General features: G+C 43.9%; 3 protein-coding genes across 4 annotated transcripts; all 3 read right to left on the minus strand.

The window, feature by feature from the left end:
- Positions 1-262: 262 nt before the first annotated feature.
- LOC103997470 (uncharacterized) lies at positions 263-10,152 on the minus strand. 2 transcript variants are annotated; one of them, XM_009418701.3, is made up of 8 exons: positions 9,753-10,152; positions 9,485-9,601; positions 8,857-8,999; positions 5,721-5,906; positions 5,501-5,596; positions 5,358-5,429; positions 5,137-5,253; positions 263-1,597 (listed from the first exon to the last, which is right to left on the minus strand). In XM_009418701.3, exons 1-8 carry the CDS (start codon positions 10,054-10,056, stop codon positions 485-487), a joined length of 2,148 nt encoding a protein of 715 aa, XP_009416976.2. In that variant the 5' UTR covers positions 10,057-10,152; the 3' UTR covers positions 263-484. The 2 variants fall into 2 exon arrangements, with proteins under 2 accessions (XP_009416976.2, XP_009416975.2); XM_009418700.3 differs by having other exon boundaries at positions 8,857-9,008.
- Positions 10,153-10,384: 232 nt separating this feature from the next.
- On the minus strand, positions 10,385-12,446 carry LOC135648860 (mannan endo-1,4-beta-mannosidase 5-like). Its single transcript, XM_065166840.1, has 5 exons — positions 11,905-12,446; positions 11,629-11,823; positions 11,401-11,523; positions 11,097-11,299; positions 10,385-11,024 (listed from the first exon to the last, which is right to left on the minus strand). Exons 1-5 carry the CDS (start codon positions 12,391-12,393, stop codon positions 10,514-10,516), a joined length of 1,521 nt encoding a protein of 506 aa, XP_065022912.1. The 5' UTR covers positions 12,394-12,446; the 3' UTR covers positions 10,385-10,513.
- Positions 12,447-13,362: 916 nt separating this feature from the next.
- Positions 13,363-14,608, minus strand: LOC135648320 (probable carboxylesterase 18). The gene has a single exon (XM_065165877.1). It carries the CDS (start codon positions 14,546-14,548, stop codon positions 13,520-13,522), a length of 1,029 nt encoding a protein of 342 aa, XP_065021949.1. The 5' UTR covers positions 14,549-14,608; the 3' UTR covers positions 13,363-13,519.
- Between the last annotated feature and the right edge of the window lie 678 nt (positions 14,609-15,286).

A 15,286-nucleotide genomic window follows, 5' to 3' on the forward strand; every position in this document is an offset into this window, starting at 1 on the left:
TCTGATTCCCAACCCATGCTTCTGTTACTGGTTCCATTCCTTGAGATTGACCGTTCTCCTGATGTAAGAGAATTTAATTGTGGTTGCATCCCAATCCCATTTGTTGCACCTCATTGCATGATCGAACCAACACACACACACCTTCCCAGTGTGTGTGCTGCAACAAATACATCCGCAAGAATAAGCGAAACAAGCTGACCGTACCATTGCTGTCCATAGCCACCCTGAAACAGAAACAATACACAGGAAAACCGGGAAACAGTTGTAGAAAAACCTAATCCCGAGTCAATATAATCCATTGAAACTAAAAGTCAACAAGACAATAGAAGGGTCATATTGCCCCACACGCAGAAATCCAACTGCCGAGAGATCATATACCAAGTACGCTAAAGTTAAATAGACTGACAACAGCTGAACTTGAGCATACATGGGAGCAGAATCACACTGGTCGCCATTGCGAGAAACTTCCGTATACAACGGTGCATTAACGGGCCACCGATTGATCATAATAGCCTGATGGGTTTGATGGCTGCTGGGCATAACCGGGCTGACCGCCGCCTGCTGGCGGTGCACCATAGCCCGAGCCAGGAATGGTAGTTCCATATGCTGCATCAGCAGGCACACTGGGATATCCATAATTACCGTTGCTTGCAGCATCACCATAACCCTGTTGGGATGAAGCATACTGTCCATAACCAGCAGAATGTGAACTTGGTTGCGTGTAAGCTGGCACTGGCTGTGCAACTTGACCATAGCCAAGAGGAGCCGCTTGGCCACCCTGCTGGGCGTAAGCTGCCGAAGGTGGTTGAGTGTATCCATCCGCAGCACCAGAGGCAGGCCCATAAGTCTGGTTGTAAGAAGGGGCTGGTTGAGAAGGTATATTGGAACCATAGGGATATTGCTGGGTCGTAGTGCCAGATCCATAGGCTGATGTCGCATGACCTTGATACGTTGGATCCCCTGGTTGACTTGTTCTTGGGGGTACACCATATGGGGGCACCTCCTGATGGGGAACACCATAAGGGGGCTTGCCATATGATTGTTGCTGACTGAAACCGGACTGGACGCCTGGCTGCGAGCCCACTGTTTGTTGTTGGCCATAGAACTGTTGGCCTGGTCCTTGACTATCATACCTGCTGGGCTCATTATAACCCTGACCGTAGTGCTGTTGAGCAGGGTGTCCATAAGGAGTAGGTTGTCCATAGTTTGGAGTTTGCGGTCGTCCATAATTCACAGGTCCTGGGGATGGGCCAGACATTGGGTTGGGCAATGAAGCTTGAGTTGCAGTATTTGGACCACCTTGACCATAATAATCATATCCACCAGTTGGAGTGTTATGGACAGGCGCTGATGACCTCTGATCCCAGTCTTTACCACTATAGCTGCCTCGTGGAGTGGTCTGCTGCGAGTAGCCACCATAAGGCTGAGGATATTGTGCCGTCTGAGGGGGCGGGTACGTGCCTCTTTGCTGGTACTCGTAGCCCATGGTCGGTTGCGTCGGAGCTGTTGCCCGGGCTCCCCAGTGAGACATGCTAGTGGGCCCACGAGAGCGATAGTTTTGTTGGCCATAACCTGAGAGAGGCGATGACCTAGGCGTCTGCCAACACCAAATTTTCAGTTAAAATTAAGAAAACAATAGACCTTATTCCCGGCCAGGGAAGATACAGATTGTCAGTGCATAATCAACTAGATAAAAACAGCAGGCTAAAAAAATATACAAAATACAGATTTAAATGCACTACCACGTGATGTCTTTCTCTGAGGTCATGCAACAATCAGATCATAGTATGAATCATTATAAACAGAGAAATGAAAGTAAAATAACAACTTTGTCAAAAAAACACAGCAACAAGTGTGTATACAATGCAAAAGTAATGCTACTAAACAAGAATTGAAGGATTGGAGAGCACTGTACAAGAAAAATATAAGGCCAAACTAACAGGTTAAGCTAAAAAATGTACAACATTTGCTGATCAGAGAAACTCTTCCGCAAAGATATGGAAGATGCAGGCATGCCAAAGATTGCAAATTACTATAAACTTAATAATCACTGATGATATCCAGGTAACACAATGGAGAAATAGATAAGCATCACACAAACATTCTATAAAGAGCTACAGATAGTTTAAAAAATCAAAACCTCAGAGAAAAAACTAATGAATGTTTTTGCATGACACCGATGCATGTTTTGGAATTACAGAGATGAGAATTAACAATCATTCTTTATTGATGCAAGCAACTTATTCCAAGTGGCAATCATGTAATGAAAAATGTGCAGGAAATATGAGGACATTAATGAAATGGCATCAATAAGCATCAGTAAGCTAACAAGTGAACACAAGACCTACCTTTGAGGTTCACGTCCACAATCAGAAGGCAAAACATTTAGCCACAAAGTTACCATTTGGAATGATTGTCAGTGAAAAAAAATGAAATTAAACAATCTCATACAAATATGTAACACCAAGACTTCTGCTGCAATTACATACTAGAGAAATATCAAGTACTATGTTGATATTAAGGTTTAAATCATTTCCTTTCACAAGGTTAACTCTGTTTCAATCATAACCTTGCATTAGAAATTTGCAGAACTACAAAAAATTGGAAAAGCAGTTTTCTGTTTACACCAGATATTGATATTGTTGGAAACTCTAGCACAAACAAGTCACTTGCAATTGAGAATATGTCTGAAGGAATTAGCAAATTATAATATTAACCATAAAAACAATATCACATTTCTTGGCCATTGTCATGAAAAATCAACTCATGAGTACAATAGAAGGGCAAGTTTGCTATCTAAAGGGCCAGCATTTCAAATATAATATAGCAATTTAGCAACCGTCATGTGCATAATTTCCATTAGTAATGTCTCATGCTACATGAGAACAAAAACAAATACATTACATCCTTCAATAATCTCAACTGACATGCAACTATCTGTACATGGAGAAAGACACTGCATCAGATTTATCATCTATATGAGAAGATGGGCTAAAAGAAAGAGAAACTGTCTGATTAATGCAACAGATATTCAAGCCAAAATAGATAATTAATTATTTGCTTAGGTGAAGCAAGAGAAGATAAGATGGTAGCAATGGAGAAAAAGTTATGAAGTATGAACAAACATTGCATAAATCAGAATCAGAAGGTTGGTCATGGAGCAAGATGTGTATATAGTATCATCAACTGAGAACAAAGATACAGGAGCTTTAGATTCGATGGGTATATACATGATATTCTGCAGACTGATAAGCATGCATACCACACGATCATAAGGCAGTAATGACTCTATACAGAATGGTGTAATATCTAAAAAATTTTAATAGCATACATTGCATGTCAGATTCCAAAGGATGGTCATGGAGCAAGATATGGATATATCATCGTCAAATGAGAAGATTCCAGAGCTTTAGACTTCATGGGTATATACATGACATACTGCAAGATGATAAACATGTACACCACTCTATCATAAGGCAGCAATGACTCTGCAGAATGATGTATTATCTAAACACATGCAAATGTTTGGAGCATCCACTATACCAGATAACACCAACGTCATCATGATACTTCTACAAATTGAATTTGATCTTCAGTCTAAGCAGTCTTACCAACTTTAAACTTCTTCAATGGCAAAGGTTAAAGCCACTTATGCCTCTTTCTGTGGACGAGACTGAGGAATGAGTTTTTTGCTACACCAAGAAACCAATGTTGACCTCAATTGTAAGGCATAGCGAAATCTGCATTATGAAAGCCAACCAATTTGGAATTGACACCTCTGCACAATTAAACCACTGCAACTGGCAGCAAGAAGGCTTTACGTTCATCACACAACTGTTGTTAGACTTTTTTTTTACAAAAAACTCATTCTCAAGATGAGCAATTAGTGTTTCACTCCCGGCCACCATGATCGCAAGGAAAAAAGGGTGATCATTCTAAGCAAGTAGATAGATGTTGACATGGAATAGCATCTTTTATTCACCAAAGGTGATCATGAAGGCAAAGATATCATTCTTTGGATGCAAGACAAATAATCTACATAAAAAATCTCAACCCTAATATCACAAAACAAAAGAGCTACAGAATTTCATGAAACAACATTTCAACTCTGTTTGGTGGCAATTTAAACAGGACATATTGACTTGCTTTAGTAAAGGCATGGACATTTCAACAAATATGTTTACTTTTATAGTAGGCCAACAATCATTTATGAAAGTCAATATCATATCAAGGACCTTGCCTTGAAATAAAAGGAATCTCTAGAGATAGTGTTGATAACATCTGATTTTAACCCACAGACCATCTGAAGTAATATTGATCCAATTCAAACTACAAGGAATCATGCAGCAAAATGCAAGTGTATAATTAATTTCATAGGATCAAAGCCTCAACCTGGTGAAGTAAGAAACCCGACACTAACTAATAGAACACCTTCCACACCAGCAACCCAAATCATATACCATATTTGTCATATTTTGCGAAACCATGATTACGACAGTTGACATATAAGAGATAAACTGAAACGACCAAGAAAGGTGATACACAGAAAAATCTTATATTTCTTTTATGAGAAATCACCGAAAATAGGAGTCAGGTTCCGCACTTATATCTTATGCGAGAGAGATTTTTCTCTTCGAAATTTAGAATTCATGGTTCTCAAGGTTGCAATGGCCAAAAGTGGGGCACAAAGTCATCATTGGTCAAAAGACAGGTTAAATATAGCTGCCATTTTCTCTTGACCTACTAATACAATTGCATGGACACCCAGTCCTCTTACTTGTTAACAAACCCTTGGACCTTCGAGTCTTATATTCATCCTCAGACATGGTTGGTTCTGATTTTGCCAAGTTGAAAAATAATTTGTGGTCTTTCCACTTCCCACCTAACTTCTTAACAAGTAGCTAACAAAGTACTAGGTTAAACAACAAAGTCGATTATTCCATACCAAAAACAAACAGAACTTCACAGCAAACATTCCTGAGATAATATTGATGAGAAATAACCACCTTACCATCGTTTTATTCAAGTTGCAACAATTGATGCCTACTAAGTTCCAGATGGTAAAATTGAAGTTATGGAAAGTAAAAGGCAGGCTATCAACCAAAAAAGTAAGAAAAATCATGTCTCACAACAGACCTGATTCATTACTTCCTTGATCATTTCTTTTGCAGTTTCAATTTGCCTTTTGTCTCCAGTTATTCGTACAGTTCTTTCTTTTGATGCATCACCCTCAGGTAGATGTTGTGGTATCAACTAAAAACAGTAGATTGAAATGAAAATCAGTTGAAATTCGTCCAGTCATTGTCAAAACTGTACAGTGTTCATGAACTTCAAACTGCCGACATAAGGATCTTTACCTGGATGCGTGCACCAGATCTGGTCTGTAAGTTCTTTATAGTCTCACCACCCTTGCCTATGATTAGGCCAACCTACAAAACAACACAAACAATTTCAATGCAAATCACAAAAGAAAGAACATTTTTATACATACAATTCATACCTTTTCATTTGGTACTTTAATCTCAAATTGTTCTCCACCGGACTGTATAGTACTAAAGCCCCTAGCAACAAGTGATGGGGAACCTCCTGCATCAGCCTATAAAAAAAAAGCAACTCATAAAAAAACTCGAAAAACAAAGGTAACCAAGAAAGCTGCTATAAATTATCACAAGAACAGGAAAAGATAAAAAAGAAATGTTAACATTTGAGTAACAAAAAACCTCAGCAATGACATCCTTTATCAGTTTTTCTGCCTTGTTAATGCTCTCCAAGGTCCCTATTAGTTCCACAGGTCGAGTCGTAGAATGAGGATCAGCTTCAGCATCTCTCGTGATCTGGATTTTTGCCCCTGAGTTTAATTGCAGGTACCTTATTGTCTCCCCAGCTTTACCAATAAGAACACCAACCTGTACATGATGTCCCAAAGATCAACTTAGAGACAGATGCAACACAAAGCTCGATCCCAACTTAGATCAACTGGTACATCACTAATTCAATTACAAAAAGACAGATACAACACAAAGCTCGATGCCACTCTAAATAACCTCAATCGACTTCCATAACATAATGCAATCAGTCATTATCTTTTTTCCTCGTAAAAAGATAGACAATATGTCATCTGTGGTTAAAGGACAAATGTGCCTGCAGTACATTTATGCAATAGATTCTCCAGATGTTCTACCTACTCATGAAAATTATGCCAGAATGATTGACAGGCAGCAAACAAAAAAGTGGCAGAGGTTTGCTTCCTGAAGCTTGCAACTCATCATATGTCTGAAAGTAATTATGCTCTGTTTACTTCAGTACCATCCATATTAATTACTTAAGCAAGATTTTAACTCTTATCCCTGTACTTTAGCTCTTTAGACTCAGATACCTGATGAACATGCATAAATTGGTACGACATGATGACATTAAAGAGTTACACAACAAAACAGCACCTATGGATGTAGACAACAAAACACAAGCAGCTATGATACAAGCAGCTTGATATGAAATGTAGATGCTTGCATTATCAGTGAGATAAAACAAAAGACAGCATCAATGATTTAAAAAGTGTTAGGCACCAAAAGACATAAGGTCCCAAAACGCCCGAGACGCTAGGCGCTTGCCCGAGTGAAACAAGACGCTCTAAAATATTATAATATAAAAAAAAATTTTAATATTTTAAAATATAAAAAATATATATTTTAATATTTTAAAATATTCTCTACTGTTAACAGCAGTAGAGAAGAGTAGAGTATGAGAAGGAGACCGAGGTGAGAAGCTAAGTCACGGTAGAACTGAGTCGTGGACACTGAGAGCAGCAGCAACGGCAACAGACAGCAACGAAGAGAGGTAACGGCAGCGGAGAGAAGCAGCGACAATGACAACGGAAACGGTAGTGGAGAGCAATGACAGCGACAGCGGCAGCGGAGAGAGGCAACGGCAACGATAGCGACAGCAGAGATAGGCAGCGGCAGCGACAACGACAGAGAGAGGCAACGGAATCGAGCATGGGGTTAGGGGAGGACACGAGGAGGTTGAGGCTGATATGCATGCGTTAGTTGGTTCAATCAAATCAACTAATCAGGCACTCGCTGCCTCTCTCTGCTGTTGCTGCGACGGTTGGTCGCCTGGTTTAAACCGAGGGCTTGCCTGAAGCATCCAGCGCTTGGGCTCAAGCGAGCGCCTAGGCCATTAAACGAGGCGCTCGGACCTCGCCTGGCCATTAAACGAGGCACTCAGACCTCGCCACGCCTTGCCCAAGTGTCTTTTTAAATCATTGCATTAGCATGACTATGTTAGCAAGTAACTGGGGAAAAACACAACTTAGTGGGTGATAGGCAAATCAAATAAAGCCATGAACAATACTAACAGCCAGCATAGTAGTGCTAAATCATAATACCATATAGCCCAAAAAGTGTTTCTCTTTTGGCAGAGAACATTCGGATGAGGAAAATGAAGAGAAACCAAGATACCAACAACAGGATGGATTTTTTCCTAGTGGCGAACAGTAAGCAGTGTTACTAACAAAGGTGTCTGACCTACCAATATATCATCATCCGTTGGAACTGCATGAAAATTGCAATAATCAATTAGAAAATCATACAATCTTAGACTATTCTTTGTTTCCTTGCATCTAAATACATGGGAAAATAAGAAGCAACCTGCATGTACCTAGTTCAAAAACATCAGTGCTCTCTATGAAACCAAAATCGATCATAACTACTAAATTATTATCTTTCTGAAAGAGATGATATAATTGGTAAACTTACGTGCAATTAATTAATCCTATCTGTTATATTAGACTTTGATCAATTGCTAATAACAATTAACAAAGGTAGCCTGGTGCCCAACAGTATTCACTCTGGGGCTTTCAGTCTTACCTAGTATCTGCAAAAGAACCATTAAAGCACAGCTCACAATAGAACCATTACACCAAGGCACATCCTTGTCAGTTACATCATGGAGAAAAAGTGCATGATCAAACTCAATAAGCATAATTCTAGCTTATTGTAAAGCTCTTAAGTACTGAGTACCAAACAAGGAGCAGTATCTTAAGAACTTCCAACTTAGATGCTGATGAAGTGCAAACAGCCAAAGGGCAATCCATACCACAATACATTTGGTCTTAATTGAATCAGATTGCTTGAAATAATCCAAAGGTAATGGATAAAGTTTATCCTGAATTCTCATCCCATGGGTTCTTTGTTAAAGATCTTAGAAGAGATGGTGAAATTTTTTTCATGCTTTCAGATAGCAGCATGTTCCCCAATCTAATGAAGCCATGCATTACTAAGCAAATGACTTGCATTGGACATGAATGATTTCAGACAGCAGCATGTTTCATAGCTTCCAGGTCACCACCACTGTTATGCAGAATGATTTTATTTAGTTGATTCTAGCACTCATTCATCAGCTTATAAAATTTTCTTTTATCAGAACAAGAGCTCAAGATGTTGAAGTTATTAACTACTTTATCAATTGTCATCCACTTCTTCAGTATTATGGCAGGAATGCCAATTCTAACACAGCAAAGCAAACTTTGCCCAACCAACCCACACAATTATCACTGGATGAACTGTGAACTATCAGGTTAATTAAGTTGGTCTAAAAGAGCATGATCATACATGCATCTAAACTAGGCTCCTCGGTTTTGATAAGCAGAGCTCTAATAAGAACATATGATGCAGTAAAACCATCAATATTACATGTACAAGAAAATTTTGCATAAAAATATCATTATACACATTCAATGCAAGAAACACAAGGATGCACCAGTATCTTTTTTAATTTATAACTTGATGACTGGATGGTCCAATTTCTCAGTTAGAAGCAAGACAATGAGCAGCTGAGAGCACAGGCATCCATTACCTTATTGTTAGGAACTTCAGTCTTGCGAGACATCGTGCCCAAATCTGCTGGAGGTACCATGGCGCTTTGATCACCCTGTCCGTCACCATTTACCAGTTCTTGAGTTTCTGGCTTATGTAACTCTTTTCCTGTGTCAGCAGCCACTGCATACGCTAGCCAGTAACCATGTTATTAACTGAATCAGAACTTTTTAAAAGATTCATAAGCACTGAAACAAACTGAGGCAATCAACTCTTGAAACTATTGCTTTCAAACGTACAAATAGACTAAATACCCAACCCAAAAGTAAAGAGCTTAAATAAAATGAAAAATCACATCAGGACCACTTCATTGTTGATTATGCATATAACATATAAAATTATTACCAAGTGGATACATAAGGCATGTAGTAGAGCAACCAAAGACAGCAAATAGCACCTCCCAAAAGACATAATTGGCCATCCCATCAATTATGAATAATATCTATAAAATTAGTTGTTCTAAAATTAATAAAAAATCTCTAACTTTCAGATGCTCAGAACCCGAACAAAAGATGTCCTAACCCACCAACCCTTGATATAAACCGACAAGCATGTGCTCGAATGAATCTACCAGATAAATTTCAAAAAAGAATGAGAAGATTCAATACCGGAACCATCCAACTCTCCACCAGATTGAAACTCCTGGGCATCAAACTTCACATCAACCGCCCCTGGCTCCTCTACCTTTGGCTCACCGCTTTCTGCAATGTCCGATTTCACCTCATCTGCCAAAGTAACAGTAAGCAGTGCCACAGCGGATGCGTCTTAAAATCAAAAGAAACAATAAGCAATAGAGAATTCCAAATAAAGAAAAAAATGAAACTCCAACAACGAACAAATCAAAGCAGAAGGCGCTTAAAGCGAGCGAGCAATTACCAGAGCGATCCACAAATCCACCCGCGGCGGCGACCTCCCCATCGCCCGATCCGGGCTCGTCAGCGGCAAGGGCCGGGGCATCGGCGGAGACCTCCTGCTTCTTGAGGGGTGCCTCTTCGTCGCCTTCGCGGGGTTCGAGATCATCTAGCTTCCGCTTGTGATCTCCGGCGGCTGTCACGGTCCCATCAGCCATGGCGGGGGATTCGTCGTCCTTCGGTGCTTCCGCTCCTCCCAGGGCCTCCGCTTCTTCTTGTACTTCTTCTACCACCTGAGCGATCGCCAACTCCACTCCGGAATCCGCCATTGGAGAAAGCTCCGAGGGGTGGGAAATTAGGCTTAGGGTTTGAGGTCGAAGGGAGAGGCTCGGGATAGGGTTTTTGAACGGGTCTACGGATGTGGTGTATGGAACGCCTGCTTATTTATAGTGATAGAGTTTGGGCCGTCAGAGGGCTTTAACTTCGTTATAGAGTTAATGGGCTTAAATATGGGCTTAGAAATAGGCCCATATTGGCCTGTACATTTCATGATAATTCTGGAAATAATCTATTAGTGGTGGAATTAATATTATAATTTATATCTTAGTTTTATTTCTATCCATTTCGGATAATAAATCACAATAAAATTAAACTATATGTATACAAATAAAAATATATATTGCATTAGCAGAAGTTTTTAGGCAATTTAGGATAACGAAACCAGATTTTATTGACGTAGAAATCTATTCAAGCCCTCGTGAATCCTAAAAGCAATTGCTGTTCTCTCTAAGGGTGGGAGCTCCCCTTTCCATCCCTCGCATGCACGTGCCTTACGTGAAGGCCATGCAACCTCGTGCCATGAGCGACGCCATCTTCCTGCTCGCCAGCTACGGCTTCGTCGGCATGCCCTACCTGGCCGCCGGCAGGCTTGCTCATCGTGTGCGCCAGCACCGACATCGCGCGTGATTGCCTCATCAGTACTGCGTCCGTGGACGGATCCTGAGACAGCAGTATCTCGTAGCCGTCGTAGTACGACTCCATCCCGTCCGCCATCACTTGCCACACCAACCCGCCGCTGAGCGACCCGCCGCCGCTCCTTGCCAAGTTGTATATGTCGGTGCAGATGGCGTTGATGTACACGTCCCGGAGGTTCTCGGTGTAGCCGGGGTCCTTCTTCGACAACCCGAACTCGGTGAGCACCAGTGGCTTCTTCAGTATCTTCGTGGCGTCGTCCCAGTGGCTCCACATCCACCGCTGAGCGAAGGCGGTCTGCGATGCGTCGTCCTGCGCAGCGAGCCTGAAACCAGGGAGGGTGAGTTTGTGCGCTTCGATCAAACCTTTGAGGGAAAGAGCTAATTAGCTAGGTTACCAAACGTCTGGGTACGCATGGATAGTGGCAAAGTCGATCTCGTCGATGAGATTGCTGGTGATGAAGTCTGTGCCAACTTGGTAACCGGGATTGTACTGCTTCTTCTCCGGCATGGAGTCTCCGTAGAATCCTTCCATTCCTATCTCTAGCATGTGTTTGCTGTCCAGCGACTTTGTGTAACTTGCCATCTCTTGAACCCAGGCCTGTCCAGAGTGAGAGAAATATATGAGAAATTAAGATTAAGATTGCTTCTTGAAGGTGTCAAAAGAAGAGTGAAGAAAAGATCATGGGTGGTGATGCTCACGTTCACCGTTTTCCCTGAGTAATCTGCCTGGCAACGAGGCTCGTTTATTAGTTCCCATGCCATGATCGTTGGGTCGTCTTTGTAGGCTACGTTGGTGATGGTGTTGATTCTTGTTAACACTCTCTGCAATTGATTTCAGCAGGAGAGAATTGCACTCGCATGTCTGCTTTGCATCAAATGCATGCACGTAAAATGCTGAAAATAGAAGGTGTTCTTTACTGCTTATACCTGGACATGGTTCTTGTAGTATCCCTTCACAACCGGATTGGTATAGAAATCGTCTTCACCACCGACAGCAGCACCTGCATTGCTCGCCCATTGCACGTACTGAGCTCTGCCTCCGAAGTCTTTGTAATTGTTCACCAGACTCAGGATCAAGCGAACACCATGACTTTGAGCCTCCGAGACCACAAAATCCAGTCCCTAATGCACAAACAGTCGAGCAAAGTTGCATTTTTAGTCAAATCATTAAGCTCGTACGATTGACGAGAGCCATCGAAGCACCTGAAACACTCGCTCATCGTACACTCCGGGTGAGATCTGGAGAGCTCCATCGCCTCCGTCGCTGAACGCCCACGTCCGGCAAACAGTGAGCCCTGCGGCGGCAGCTTCGCCGAGCACCTGCGAGACCTTCGCCCGCTCGGCGGGTTGGGACGCGACAGTCATCATCCAGTACGAGTTGAACCCGTTGAAGAGGTACGGGGAGCCGTCGAGGACGAACTGCGTGCCTTGCCTCTCAACAAAGGAGCTGCTGCCGGGAGCAGCGATCGCCAAGAACGCGAGAGCACCCAACAGAAGGCAGAGAACAGCGCAAAGCTTGGCCATCTTGTTGTGGAAGAACTGCTGCTTGGTGTGGGCAGAGTGGAGCCCGGGGTTGGTATTTATAGGGTGCAGGGATGGAGCTCTTTCATCTTGTAAAGCTGCGAGAGAGTGCAGACTCGATGGGGTCTTTTTTCGGTGGTCTAAATAATATATTGGAGCACAATCCACCATTATCGCATAGGTCTTCGAGAAGAGTACCGAGGAGGCCGAGGAGGAGGAGGAGCAGAGGAAGAAGAAGTAGAAATAGAGCATGAGAGAATGGTGGGCGGAAAAAGCGGGCGAGTCCGTTGGCGGGAAAAGGGAAGGAATTGGTTTGGGTGACGGTGGAGGCCCATGTGGGCCGTTATGTGACGTCGGGTTGGCTTCCTGAAGGGTATATTTCGCGTACATTCGAGTTACGTGCAAGTTAACGTGTTGCCAGTTTGAGCTCGACTCGAAGGGATTGGTATTCCGAGCTCAATCTGACGACCCGAACTAACACATTTGAGTAACGGTCAAGTTAACGTGTTGAGAGGACAACATGCCATGTGAGGATGGTTGCCAGTATGAGGAGTCTGTTAGGTCGTGTAGTCGAAATTAATGATCGTATTCCAAAATAGTGTGAAATATTAAATCGAAAATATATTGTAAAATAATATTAAAAGAACTAGTAAAATTGTAATTAATGAAGAAAATCTCAGTGATAAAAAGCCTAAATTTCCTACTCAATTTTTCATAAATATAATATTGAACCTCTGAAAGACACAACACATGCAAATGTCTCAATCTTCAATAGCTCATTTTCGATGATGACTCGGGCATCGAAACATGCGGTCTACCATTTCTGAGTTTAAATTAAATATGGATAATGCTTGGTACCACTTATCCGACACCAGGAACGTGGCCTCACGTGGCATCGTGACTTGTTGCATGAACCACCAACTTACTTGGTTTATTTATCTACAGCTGTCTATTCCGATGCACTGTTTCCTTATGTCTGTTAGCAAATAAATAGATAGTACTTAAACTTAAAATTTTAATTTTTATAATTTAGTAATAATCATATAAATAAGTTATTGAGTTAATATATGCCTTCAACACCACTGCAGCAAATGAGGCATTAAATGGGGCGCAACCAACGGCCCATTTAATGAACTCATATAAAGAAAGTTGCTCACATTACACGCAAAAATTACATACCTAAACCACAATATTGACCGTCACTCAGCAATGCCATCTCAGTCTTCTTCCTCACAACCACAACCACTAACACGTTACATTCATTACCGCTTTCCGGTTACTATTTCACCCACGACTGCTACTTGATGAAGGCTTTGAGCTCGTCGATGAAAGCCGCCGACTGCTTCAGCTCGGGGAAGACGTAGAAGGCGTGGATGGCGTCGGGGTACTCCAGCAGCCGCACCGCCTTCCCCCTTGCTGTCATGCACTCGTAGTACCGCCGTTGCCAGTCCTGCAGCGGGTCGAAGCCCCCCACCACCACCATCGCCTCCGGCAGCGCCGCCTCCAGCTCGCCATCAGCCCGCGGCCCGAACACGTTCGCCGCCTCGTGGTCCCGGTCCGCCCCCTCCGGCAGGAACGCCCGCCACAGCCAGTCCGTCCGGTCCACCGACACCAGCGGCGCCGCCACCAGCCGATTCTCCGACTCCGTCCGCTCCTCCCCGCCGAAAAACGGCTGGATCAGCACCATCCCCGCCAGCCGAAGGTTTTTCCATCCCCCCGCGGCGTCCGCGGCCCAGCGCCGGGCCACGTGGTGGACCATGTTCCCGCCCGCGGAGTCGCCGGCCAGGAAGCAGCGGGAGAGGTCGGCGAGGCCGGCGGCTGTAGGGTCGGCGGAGGCGAGGCCTCCGTCGTCCAAGAATCGAAGCACGTCGACCGCGTCCTCGTACGGCGCCGGGTAGCGGTGCTCCGGGGCGAGGCGGTAGTTGACGGAGACGACGAGGGCGTTGATCTTGCGGCAGATCCGGCGGCAGAAAGCGTCGTAGGCGCGGGAGGCGGGGGAGAGGTAGGCGAACCCGCCGCCGTGGAAGTAGACGATGACGGGAATCCGGCCGGACGACGCAGAACTGGGGACGAAGAGGCGGAACCAGAGGTCACGGGAGGGATCGACGGGGACGTCGGCCGTGCGGACGCCGTGGCGGGGCTTGGCGGAGGCGGAGGAGCGGGCGTCGAAGAAGGAAAGGAGGCAGCGATTGATGGTGCCGTTTGAGCGGCGAGCGCCGTCGGTGACGACGGAGAGCAGAGCGATGTAGAGCCGCGTCGTCCACGGGAGCGGCGGCGAAGTTAAAGAACGGCCGCCACTCGCCAGCGAGGAGGCCTTTTGCGTCATTTTATTATACTCCCCCTCTGTACCTCACGGGAAACGGTTCGTAAGCTGAGGGCGAGCGAGGGGGGCGAAGAAGGGTAGATAAAGATAACAGTCACGTGCTCATCACATGTCGCGTCGTCGGAGATGGACTGATCTGGTAACCTAGTCAGCCACCAGTTAACGCAAAACTTACGTAACGAACAGCGACGTGGGGCGTGAAATGCAACCAGCGGCGGCCACGTCCGCCATTGCCAAAATGACCACCACTCAAGTCGCGACACGCGGCATTTAAGGGACCGAACCGACTCCTCCACTACGCAATCGAGAATGTTTCCGGATACGAAATACGAAAAGAGTAATGAGACTGGAATGTGGGTGAGGTATCGTTTTCTGACAGACGACACGGATTACGTCGAGGTTGGATGTCGTGTAATGAAGTTGATCGCAACACGAGGAAGAAGACAAACCAGGCATCGTCGAGCTTCACATCGGCGGTAGGCGGGGTGGGGGGGGGGGCGGTGGCGGCGCTTCGGTGGCAACTCATGGAGGGCCGATCAGTTCTGCTGCTGGTATCGATATCCAACGAACAACTGCTGAAAGCAGTCTCACAGTGCTCCTCGGACCGAACTTTCGGTTTCATTTTGATTGACCTATTGATTTTAATTAAAAAAATAAAATACTCCATTAAAATTCGAACACATGTCAATAAACTTTAAATCTAAAATATTTATCATACAATATTGGTTTGATTTATATTTA

The sequence above is a fragment of the Musa acuminata genome, chromosome BXJ3-9, assembly GCF_036884655.1.
Source record: "Musa acuminata AAA Group cultivar baxijiao chromosome BXJ3-9, Cavendish_Baxijiao_AAA, whole genome shotgun sequence".
NCBI lineage: Eukaryota > Viridiplantae > Streptophyta > Magnoliopsida > Zingiberales > Musaceae > Musa > Musa acuminata.